At 40.4% G+C, this 12,165-nt stretch overlaps 1 protein-coding gene across 1 annotated transcript in view; it reads left to right on the top strand.

Moving 5' to 3' along the window:
• LOC141161593 (uncharacterized) overlaps positions 1–12,165 on the top strand; it is a 674,484-nt gene that overhangs the window by 44,091 nt on the left and 618,228 nt on the right. The window contains exons 3-5 of the mRNA XM_073646616.1: positions 2,763–2,831; positions 5,164–5,294; positions 7,795–7,897. Of these exons, the coding sequence (XP_073502717.1) occupies positions 2,763–2,831; positions 5,164–5,294; positions 7,795–7,897 (303 nt within the window). The remainder of the gene's footprint in view (positions 1–2,762; positions 2,832–5,163; positions 5,295–7,794; positions 7,898–12,165) is intronic.

Genomic DNA, 12,165 nt, shown 5'->3' on the forward strand with positions numbered 1-12,165 from the left:
TCCCTCTGTAAGCCTTTTATCAATTTTTGACTTTTCAGAGTCCGCTAAATCTCTTTTTTGACCCAATTTGCCAAATTTCAAATACACATTACCTGATATGCTTCATCCAATAAGCATTCCAGTTTATATAGCTCAGAGTTAGAAAATCTGCAGAGAAATTATATTTTCAAAATACTCACTTGCCTAATCATTGTGCAATGTTAGTCACACTCAATCATGATTTCTACCACATTACCGGCACTTGATCTGATTCATTTAAGCCATATAAAAGATTCTAATCAACCTAGAGGCATAATTTGGAGACAATATTTGCATTATCCCTTTGTGGATTGTCATTTGGTAAATACCTATCTACCTATCTACTATACCTTTCACTTAGGGTATCTTAAGTGTTGCACTTTCAACAAAGTGGACCCTAAACACTTGCCGTGATGTAAAATAAGAAAGCCAGATAGAACTCATCATAGCCTGATTAAGCTGACTCTCCCCCTGGGCCGTGGGGCACTCGGGACCGGGCTTCAGGGCAATGCTGGGAGTAGTAGTGGCGACCCGGTCCCGTGGCTCAGGGTGGTCAGACCAATGACAGTCTACTATGTGCTTTGCAATGTCCGACTACGCCACCCGTGGATTGCGGCTATTATGAACCGCCACTGCAAGGCAGTCCCCTGAGGCTGATGGAGTGTGCAGCTGAGATCGTATAACTCCCCAGGGGAAGAGTGTAGCCCCAGGGCAGTGTAGTAGATGGTGGGGGTGATGGTGCAGGGAGTCCCAGTACCGTTAGTGCTGGCGAAGTAAGAAGCACAAAGACAACGTGTTGCAGTCCAGGGTCTTTTACTCACAGTTAGTATACTCCAAGCCACTTCGGTACCGGTAGTGACTGCCCAAGCTGTGCCGTGTCCACAAGGCGAGGGGCTCGGTCAACCCCCAGGCAATTCAGGGGTATGGCACAGAACTCCCTTCTATCCTTCCTCTGGCTCGTGCCCCACCAGTGACCAAGCTTTTGTCCAGCTGCCGCGGATCTATGCAGATAAACGTGGGTCCCGTTTCCCGCTATCCTATATGGTGCCTTCCTAGCAAGGTTTAGCAGGGGGTCGCACCAAGTGATGATTACGACCTCCAGTTCTTGGCTGAGGATTATTTGCCTCCACCAACTTGGGATCCGGTACCCTTTTCTTGCCTGACCCGTCACCCGTAATTTCCTGGGTCCTTAGGGTCCCTTCTGCCTTCTTGTTTCTGAGCCCTTCTGTTTCTCTGTCACTTCTTTTCCTTTCCTGTTCCTTCTTCTCCTCCTTCCCTCAGCCTCCTCTCCAGGCCCACTTCTCCTTCTCCTCCCAGGCTCCGGCCTTCACCCTAGGCCTGCCTTTGAGCAGAGCTCTTACAGAGCCTCCACGCCCTGTCTTCTCCTCTCACTGACTAGACTCCTGTCCTAAGATGGTGCCCACCTTTTATACCTCCCCTCTGAATGTGAGCTCAGGTGACCAGCACCCAATGAGCTCCTACCTATGCTCAGAAACCGTCCCCTTCTGCTCCTACATCACTGAGTTTTCCTCCCCCCTCCCCACTCCAGCCAGGGACATGGTCTGTCGTGCCTGCATTACTGTTTAAATGGGAGCACCGTTGAGCTGTCCCCCCGGAAATGGGGTGTGTGTGATGCATGCAGCTAACTGAGCCCTGGTCCATACTCCATCTTTACCCGGGAGTGGAATACCACACCTCTGGCAGAGGTGCAATACCCCTGTAGCGGCCGAACCCTCGGGGCGCTACATAGACAATACAAGCCCCATGGCTCAATGATTGGCTGCAGCATTGATGTCACTGCGACAGCCAAAATACAGAGACCAGAGTAGCGGTGGGGAGCTGGTGCTGGACCCAGGGAGGATGAGAACTCTCTGGTTTTATTTTACATAACTGCATGCAATTGGGGTCCAATTTGCTGAAAGTCGAAACCCCCTTAAATGTGCTCCTACATCTCAGATAACTGTTGACTAAAAGCCATCTCTCCTGACTTCCCCACACACTTGAATGTTTGGCTGAGTGTTCATGTGTTCCTCATAGGGATAGCACCCTAAGAATATGCTGAAATTGCTGGGTTTGGTGAACTTTAACCCAATGTGTATTGGAGCATTTACCGTAGAAAGCCTAAGTTAAAGAAATTTGTGCAGGAAACAGAGTCCTTATAATTCAGCCTTAAAAAGGCTGATGTAGCTTTATTTTAATAAATGAAGATAAAAGATGTTACAGAGCTCGTTCTTTGTAATAAAAACAGTTATTGATTTACTTGAGTCCAAATTATAGTAATCCAGACACCTGTATGCTGCTGCGATTGTTTCACGCATTCTCAATGCAAAGTTGCATTACTTAGTTATGACAAACCAGTAATCTCCTTAATGATCATATAAGATTAAACGAGAAACATATTTTTTTTTAATTCTGCATATGCAACAGTTCTGAAGAACCTAAAAATCTTAAAACATTTCCTTATATCTCATTATAAGATTATCTCCTATTAATGTAGCACAATAATTATGTTCTGTAATATATACTCTTCCGAAGGAGCTGCTAAGTAAATTAACTGTTTCTTCTGGGATATGTGAAATTACTTATTGCTTTCCTAAATCCCTTTTTAATTTAGTTGCAATTTTCTGTTTGTGTTATTACTAAGTAGAAAAATGTGTTAGTTACATCACAAAAAGCCATGCTTTTCTATAAAACTCTACTTGTATCAGGGCAATTAATATAACTATTTTTGTTTGTAACCTTAGTTTCCAAGTAATTCCCTGGAGAGTTGTCTACCTCCTGGATCCCTGCATAAAGGGACTATTAACTCCAAGGTAATATTTATTACTTCAGATTATATACTAGGCACAAAAAATGTGAGAACTGTAAATGAAAAAACACAACAATTTGCTAAAGATGAATGCGATGTGTTTTACTATCCCCTTTACTACAAATACTAGTTTTACTCCATATGCCCACAATTATTCTTCCAGTAGTGATACTATCTTTCCAAAATGGTACAACTGTCTGGTAATGTAGTGATTCGACACACTAGTTCTTTGGAAGTGTGTAAAAGATGTGTGACAACCCTCTAGAACTGTAATGTAGTTATACTAGTTGTCACCTAGCTAAAAATGGACTGATGAAATTAACTTTTATTTCTTGACAGACAAGGATGTAAAACATAAGGAATATACATATTTATCCAGCAATAGAGATGAGAAAACTCGAACTTAAAAGTTTGGGGTTCGTTACCGGACTGTTAGTGTCCAATGCTAAACGCTGAACACGGAGCTCTCCCGGAAGACGGATGTAATGCTCGGAGTTCCGGAGGAAGTCCGGGAGGAGAGAGAGAGAATATTTTCCAGGTCAAAAGTCAGGGTCCCCATTGTTTTCAATGGGGTTCAGGTTCTGGTTCAAGTTAGGATACAGTTCTGGTAACCAAACCAAATTTTGGAATAAAGTTCTGGTCGGGTACCAGAACTCGAACTTCCACTGGTCCGCTTATCATTATCCAGCACATATCCACAGAACTTGGAAACTCCTGTTCTGGGATAGTAAACAGAGACTTGATATCTTTCTCTTTAACCCTAATGGCAACCTGTGCACTCTGAGCTGCACATTTACAATTTGTCACAAACTTATCCGACTCTTTTTCAGAGCCAGCCAGCACTAGTATAGAATTTCTCTGTGCAGCAAGTGCCCCACAGCCAGAATGATTGAAAATGCTAAGGGCTAATTAGGTGGACTGGCTGACCGTCTTATCACAGAAGCTTGGTCAACAGATCAATGAAGGGTTGTATTTGAATGCCTATAGAAACCTCTTACTAATCTCCTGAGCGTACCCTGGATGTCCTCATTGGTTTGACCTTTGGACTACCTGACTCCTATCTGCTTATTTTTTCTGGTGGACCTCCTGGATTCTGACCTAGTTATCCTCAACTATGCATTCGGATTTCAGCAATTTTGTCCCTGTCCCTGACTCTTTAGATTCTAACCAAGCTTGTTAGTTTTATTCTTTCAAGTTACACCACTGATCAGCAGCTAGTCCACCGACAAGACCTAGGGACCCCTGCTGTGAAATCCAGATACCTGTAAAAGAATTAAAGGGTGAAAATCAGTGAGTCCTTTGACGCTGCTAAGTGAGTGTGTAGCATCAAGCCTGACCATAAAAGCCTCCTTGAAGATGATTGTTTTACATACTATTTTTACCATAACCAATTTCACCAATTCCTGGTGCGTGGGGCTTTTTAGTCTTCTTCATCAGTGCAAGATATGGAAACCATAGCTTTATGGAGGTAGGGATTAGGAGGTCCTACTCCTAGATATGTTACAAGATTAAGGGAAACAAAGCTGATTTGTAAGTCTTTACCTACAATTACAGAATAGGAAGTTATTTCCTTTTTGCGAGGATACGTGCTTGACGAAGGCATGTAAAAACTCGGAAATGTTTTATAAGGCACTTGGTGTATTCATGAAACTTATTAAAAAGGGGGGTTATTTTTTAGATAACACTGATAAGCTAGACCCTACATTGTTGAATAATAAAATCCTAGTCACACTTGTTTCCATCATATGCTGTATATCTGCCTGTTTCACGTATACAGTAGTCTTAAAGGGAGTGTCCACTACTTGACAAAGTGCTCCATATAAAATAAAAACAACATATTCCGACCTCCCAGCCTGTTGCCATTCCAGCAATATCGGTGCTTTGGCTCCCTGTGCTCATTTAACATTGTTATCTTATGTGTGGACAGCTGCCAATAAATAACTGCTAATTGTCTGCTTTGCTCACATTTCCCTGAAACAAAATTCGGTAGTCCAAGAGAGGTGTGAGCACTGCAGCCCATTGGCAGACATTGACAGTTTTCAGGAATATTGGCGCTATATCTCCTTGTGCTCATGTGGCATGGTTTTGTCACATGAGTGCTGCAGCATAATAGCAGTCACTGATGGACTGCAGCTTTCACCATTTCGAGTATGAAGGCTGCAGCCAATCAACAGCCTCTGATTGGTTGCCCCTTTAAACAGCATGGTTTTAATAAGTCATAAACATTGCCTATAAAGTAACTTTAAGAGAACTTATTGAACTAAGTTTAGTTTTCAATCAGAACTGAATGAGAAATATTCTGGTTTTTATCTAAATTTAACCTGTACTTCCAACAGGAACTACACAGGCTATTCGATCTTGGTTATTTTACTTCTGCTTTGCATTTCACCTTCAACATGAAAAGCGGCTTGTACAATGTCAAGTCGATCTTAAAATGCCTTGATCTGCTGGATAGAAACGCTCTCAGGTATGTTATACTTGAGACTGAAGACCTTCTCTAACTCCTTGGGTCTTGTCATGCAACAAATCAATTATGCATTTCCCATATTAACATCTATACTTCTCATGTTGGTGCCTGTCAGAAGCACTGTTTTTCAGGAAAAGGTCAGATCTGGTAATTATTATATCCTTCAGATTGTAATGTAATGTTTCCAGGATGTCTATTACACTGTCATCAGAGGAGTCAAATAGCTTTGAAGGCAATATTCAAAACTGTGATTCACAACTGTACTGAGGTGATATATAGATGTAGAAAAGACCTCCTTACATATTAGATTAAAGGGAATCTGTCAGTCGGTTTTTGCTATGCAATCTGAGGACAGCATGATGTAGGATTTAGCAAACTGAATTCACCGATGTGTCACTTATCAGGCTGTGTGATGTTGTTTACTTACAATGAAGGTTTCACCATTAGGACATTATCATTGCTTTGACTAGCTGCCTTGTGTCAAGTCACCTGACCACGCCCCCTCCTGTGATAAGCAGCTCACTGTCAATAGACAATGTACACAGAAAGTTAGAAGGTTCACAGGAACACTGATAATTAGATAATAATTAAGCAAGATCATCATGCTAGTATCATAATCTTAAGCATGTGCTACTATCATGGATATAATTTGTTGAAGAAGCTCCCACTACATGCTGATCAAAAGGAAATTACATAAAGGTAAAGTGATTGTGCAAAAATGTTCATTATGCTTCACTCCTGTTAGACAATGGTGGCAGACTAGCAAAATAGCATAGTGCCCATAAAGTGCATAATAATCATCACTTACCCATAGGTGTAGACGCAAGTGGGGTGTTCCCAGGTGACAACCCTGATGCGCTTTTCGCGTTAGCTTTTTGTAATTATTTACACCAATCATGTATACTGTAAGAATTAGGGGTTTCATTTCCTTAGTGGCTCCCTTGAACTATACTCCTATTTTGGAAATATTCCATATTAGGGGATGCGCATTAATATCATTAAAACCCCATACTTACCTGCTTTGTTCCTCGGGTGACTTTTTATCCTTTTTATATCTACCTGTGTTTTATGTTTATTGTAATTATGTATTAATGTATGAATTTTCATTAATTAATAAAGTCTTATTAAGTGTTAAATATATGAAATGTAGACAGAAAGTTGTGGTGTGGGCAGAATTAGCTTTCTCAGCTCTGCTTCATGATACATCTAAGAACTCTGATTGTGTCACAACTGCTGCACCCAGTAAACTAAGTGATATATCATTGGAATCAGGGTCACATTTCTTACATTATGCTGCTCTCATATGGGGTATCAAAAACCTGGTGACAGATTCCTTTTAAAGTCAGCTGATCATCTCTTCTGTAAGGGTACCTCTAGACTCTACACAATTTCTGATGTCAGGAAAGAGAAGAATTCAGCAGTTTATTTTTAAACATCAAATGCTTTTGCTCTCGGAGTAGATTAGCCAGTGCCAGAGGTGTCACTGGAAGAAAAAAAATAATACCTCACCCCTCACCTGTCCCGCCGTCCCTGCAGCTCGCCATACGTTCACCCGTACCTCTTTTTGCCCTTTCCCTCATTGTATGAATTCTCCTTCATCCTCTTTACTCCATGCCCTGCCTTCTGGCGTAACCATGCCTTTGACGTCACTGGGTGCTGTGCCATCACTCAGGCGACGCTCGAGGTAGCAACATGACTTGCATTGCAACGCCATGCAGTGATATCTGAGGCCTAGTCGAGCCGGAAGCTACGGTCTGGAGCAAAGAAGCAGGAGAGGATGTGTGCGACAAGAAGAAAAGAAGAACAGAGGACTGAACAGCAGGCTGTGGGGCCAGTGTAATGGGTGAGTATCATTATAATATTATATCATTATAATATTACTTTTTTTAACAATTTGTTGGACCACTACAGTTCAGCAAAATGGTGGCAGCAGCTAGCACATTTTTGCTGAATTTTGAAAGGAGCGAATTAAAAAAATCCATATGAAGTTTTGAAAAATTCAAGGTGAATTCAATTCACTAGTATAAACTTGTTCATCTCCAATAAGGAACATTCAGGAACAAGTCTACAGGTGTGCATACAGGGCAAGTAGAAACCAACATCAGAACGTCCTACACCAAGCTGTGACATGAATTTTCAAGGCCTTCTCTTTGGCGTTTTTAAATGTCATAAAAAAGTAGTTGCTTTCAATGGTTATTTAGCGAGTGCAGAATAGTTAAAGTACAATCGGCTAAAGGTCTGAGAGAACTTCAGTGTCACATCACTCCGACCTGAAAAAATGTTTTAGTAGTTCACGGTGCCTGATGCAAAGGGAGAACAGGCTCACATGCTGGCGCTTTGCTAAAGGGCAAATACATCTTCCTTAACAATAAGACAGAGATATTTAGCTGTTTGATATTTTGGACAAATGTAGAGATTTTGTACAAAACAATGGATTGCTACGAACAACTTAAATGTATTCAACAATTGCATTACCTCTAATGTTAATTTTCTCAAATAGTTTTGCTGCTATTCAAGAAGCAAACCTGGCTTTTACTGCATATGAGCATCTTGACCAGAAAGGGGTGAAAGCAGAGACCAATATGCTGCTTAGAGCTATCAAGGTAGGATGAATGTGATAACACAAAAAATATTTTAAAAAAAGAGTACAAATCAACTTTTGAAGTTTCTCTTTCACAGCATGAGGAACTTTTTTATTTAGATGTCAGTGTTTTGGCAGTGTGTGTGTATATGTTTTTTATATTTCAGAATTAAAGTGTTTTTCTTGTAGCATATTACTAGGAAATGCCAAAACTTTATGATAGGTAAGGGGTTTGACTTATGGCACCTCCACTGATCCTTAAAATGAAGACTTGCAGCACTGGTGTAGTTCTGCATCCCCTTCTAAGTTCTGCCCGATGGCTCTGTGCAAAGTAGCCAAAATACAGACAGGCTACAGTTTGGACAGAGATGGTCGGGAAGATGCGTCAATGCCTGGAGGTCACGAACAAGAACAGAATTGTCAGGCAGAAAAGGAGTCTACATACGAGCTGAGATCAAGGAACAGGAATCAGATAAACAGAGCAGAGGTAATAACTCAATCCAGGTGCGGAAATACCATTGGTGCAACCGGTGCAGCCATACAGGGGCCCAGGAGTTAAGGGGGCTCACTTCTACCTCAAAAGAAGGGAGAATTGGACATTATGATGAGCTATTGGACTGTAAAGTGCCCCTATACTGTTCTTACACTCTTCTGTCTGTGTCTGCCCCTGACACAGTCAATCATGAAGCAAAGCTTAGAACTGACAACTAATGTGAAAACCCAGATGATTAAATAGTGTGAGCCTTGTCCCTGTTAATAAGAGGGAGGAACTACCAACAAGTTATGAATTAACCCCAAAGTTCCCAGTCTGGCAGACAACACTAGTCCTTGAATAAACTGAACTACTGTACCTGCAGCTAAGTTATGTTACTGTGATAGAAACAGGAACAGGGGGAATGAACATGAAAGTGGATGCAACAGTAACCCTTCCCTCTTAGGACATCATTATCAGAAAAGGATAGATGAAATTTCCTGATCAGATTGTTGGCATTGATGTTACCAACTGACATCTAAGATTTTTTCTTTGGTCCATAACTCTTCCAATGTATGAGATACTGTAGGAACCCTCTCACAACATGGAAGTCAAGTAATTTTTGCACCTCATGCTCAAGATTGCCTCTAACCAGTATAGGACAGATGGATTGCTAAAGGGATTAATTGGTGAACTGTATTTTTTAAACTAGGATTTATGAAGCACATTAGGTATCCTGAAATTAAGGAGAAGCTTAAAACAAAAGGTTATGGGATTAATATCATCAGTAATTTCATATGGACCAATGAATTTAGCAGAAGGGATCTTGAGCTTTATATTTTTATTTGATAAAAAATGAACCATACCTTGTCCCCAATGTATATTGTTAGCAGAAGAGGTCTGTCTAATTTGTGTTCTTCTAGGATTTCTCAAACTTCAGACCAGATACTTTTCAAGTTGTCTTCAGATTTGCTGTCTTTTGTGGTATCTAATTAAGAAGTCAAAAAAGAACCAAAGCGAGGTTGATACCGAAGGTTACAGAATAATGTAGAGGTTTTAATAGACTCTCAATACTGATTATTTATAGAAAACTTGGCTTCAAGCAGATATGTCTCTGACCATTAGTTTGACTGGGTAGAATAACACTGAAGAAACTGCTTGAGTGTCTGCTAAAAAGTTCAGTCTGATGCTGGTGTCTGGTAGGTATGCAGTTGAAAAGGACAGTTCTATATTGATCCTATTAGAGAATGCCCTCCAGAATCTGGAGATGAAATGAGTTCCTTGGTCAGAAAATATATTTTCTGAAATCCCAAGCAAACGCACAATGTGTTTAATGACCAATTTATTTAAGGTTTGGGAGTCTGGCAACCTAGTCAGAAGAACAAAATGACACTGTTTATTAAAACTGTTCTTTAGAACAGATCAGAGGATGGCATGTCAGCAATGAATTTCATGAGGGATGAGTCCAAGTACAAGTGCTTCTCACTAAATTAGAATATCATCAAAAAGTTAATTTATTTCAGTTCTTCAATACAAAAAGTGAAACTCATATATTATATAGAGTCATTACAAACAGTGATCTATTTAAAGTGTTTAATTATGTTAATGTTGATGATTATGGCTTACAGCCAATGAAAATACAAAAGTCATTATCTCAGTAAATTAGAATAATTAACAAAAAACACCTGCAAAGGCTGCCGATGCATTTAAAAGGGTTCCTTAGTCTGTTTCAGTAGGCTCCACAATCATGGGGAAGACTGCTGATTTGACAGATGTCCAGAAGGCAGTCATTGGCACACTCCACAAGGAGGGTAAGCCACAAAAGGTCATTGCTAAAAAGTGCTGTATTCAAGCATATTAATGGAAAGTTGAGTGGAAGGAAAAAGTATGCTTGAAAATGGTGCACAAGCAACCGGGATAACTGCAGACTTGAAAGGATTAAGAAAAGGCCATTCAAAAATTTGGGGAAGATTCACAAGGAGTGGACTGCTGCTGGAGTCATTGCTTAAAGAGCCACCACACACAGACATATCCAGGACATGGGCTACAAGTGTCGCATTCCTTTTGTCAAGTCATTCATAACCAATAGACAACGCCAGAAGAGTCTTACCTGGGCCAAGGAGAAAAAGACCTGGACTGTTGCTCAGTGGTTCAAGGTGTTGTTTTCAGATGAAAGTAAATTTGCATTTCATTTGGAAATCAAAGTCCCAGAGTCTGGAGGAAGAGTGGAGAGGCCACAATCCAAGCTGCTTGAGGTCTAGTGTGAAGTTTCTACAATCAGTGATGGTTTGGGGAGCCATGTCATCTGCTGGTGTAGGTCCACTGTGTTTTATCAAGATCAAAGTCAGTGCAGCCGTCTACCTGAAAATTGTAGAGCACTTCATGCTTCCCTCTGCCGACAAGCTTTTCAAAGATGGAAATTTCATTCTCCAGCAGGATTTGGCACCTGTCCACACTGCCAAAAGTACCAATACCTGGTTTAAAAACAACAGTATCAGTGTGCTTGATTGGCCAGCAAACTCGCCTGACCTTAACCCCATAGAGAATCTATGGAGTATTGTCAAGAGGAATATGAGAGACACCAGACCCAACAATGCAGACGAGCTGAAGGCTGCTATCAAAGCAGCCTGGGCTTCCATAACACCTCAGCAGTGCCACAGGCTGATCGCCTCCATGCCACGCCGCATTGATGCAGTAATTGATGCAAAAGGAGCCCCGACCAAGTATTGAATGCATTTACTGAACATACATTTCAGTAGGCCAACATTTCGGATTGTAAAAGCATTTTTCAAGCTGTTGTTATAAAGTATTCTAATTTACTGAGATAATGACTTTTGTATTTTCATTGGCTGTAAGCCATAATCATCAACATTACCAGAAATAAACACTTGAAATAGATCAATCTGTTTGTAATGACTGTACATAATATATGAGTTTCACTTTTTGTATTGAAGAACTGAAATAAATTAACTTTTTGATGATATTCTAATTTAGTGAGAAGCATTTGTATATAAGGGTAGGTAAGTACTAAAAAATTCTAGCAGGACAGGTTTGTGGCAATTTAGCTTAGGCACAGACTTCACTTGCAATAACTTACTCCATACAATCTCGAACAATGATAGGTCACTAAAAATTCTTGATTACCAGTCAGATAGTATTATTATTCCACAAGTGACCACTGACTCATAAGATTCTTGGAGGAATTGAAGAAAAACTGGGGCGGGGGGCAAATAATTGTTTCATAGGATTACGATCAGGTGCTAGATCATGGGGTCCACAGGTCTTCTGGATCAAGTCTAGGGACAAAGAAGACATAAGAATACCCTCTGTTAGAATAGGAACTAGTTTGAAATCTTTGGTTTGAGATGTACAAATCTAGGAGATAGAGCATCGTATTTAACGTTCTTAGTGCTGGGTCTAAATGTTACCATACAATCAAACATAGCGAAAATTAAAACCCATCTAACTTGCCCAGAGTTTAGTGTTTTGACTGATTCGCGATACATACATTGGATTTTATGGTCTATTACATCGACTTTATGTTTGCCACTTTTGAGAAAGTGGCACAATTTCTAAAAGGATCACTTAATTGCCAACAATTCATAATTACTGATCATAATTATTTTAGGAAAAAACTTTCATAGAAAGAAGGCACACAGACTGAGTAGAGTGAAAGACAGTGTACCCTATGACCGACACCCTTCCAACTCCAATCTCCGAAGGTATCTAGCTCTACTACAAAAGAATATTCTAGGTCAAGCTGTCCAATACAGAATCAGATGAGATACATTCTTTTAACTCAAAGAAGAAACTGTTTG

Source organism: Phyllobates terribilis, unplaced genomic scaffold (genome assembly GCF_046119375.1).
Source record: "Phyllobates terribilis strain yellow unplaced genomic scaffold, ASM4611937v1 Scaffold_9__5_contigs__length_417890890, whole genome shotgun sequence".
Taxonomy (NCBI): Eukaryota; Metazoa; Chordata; class Amphibia; order Anura; family Dendrobatidae; genus Phyllobates; species Phyllobates terribilis.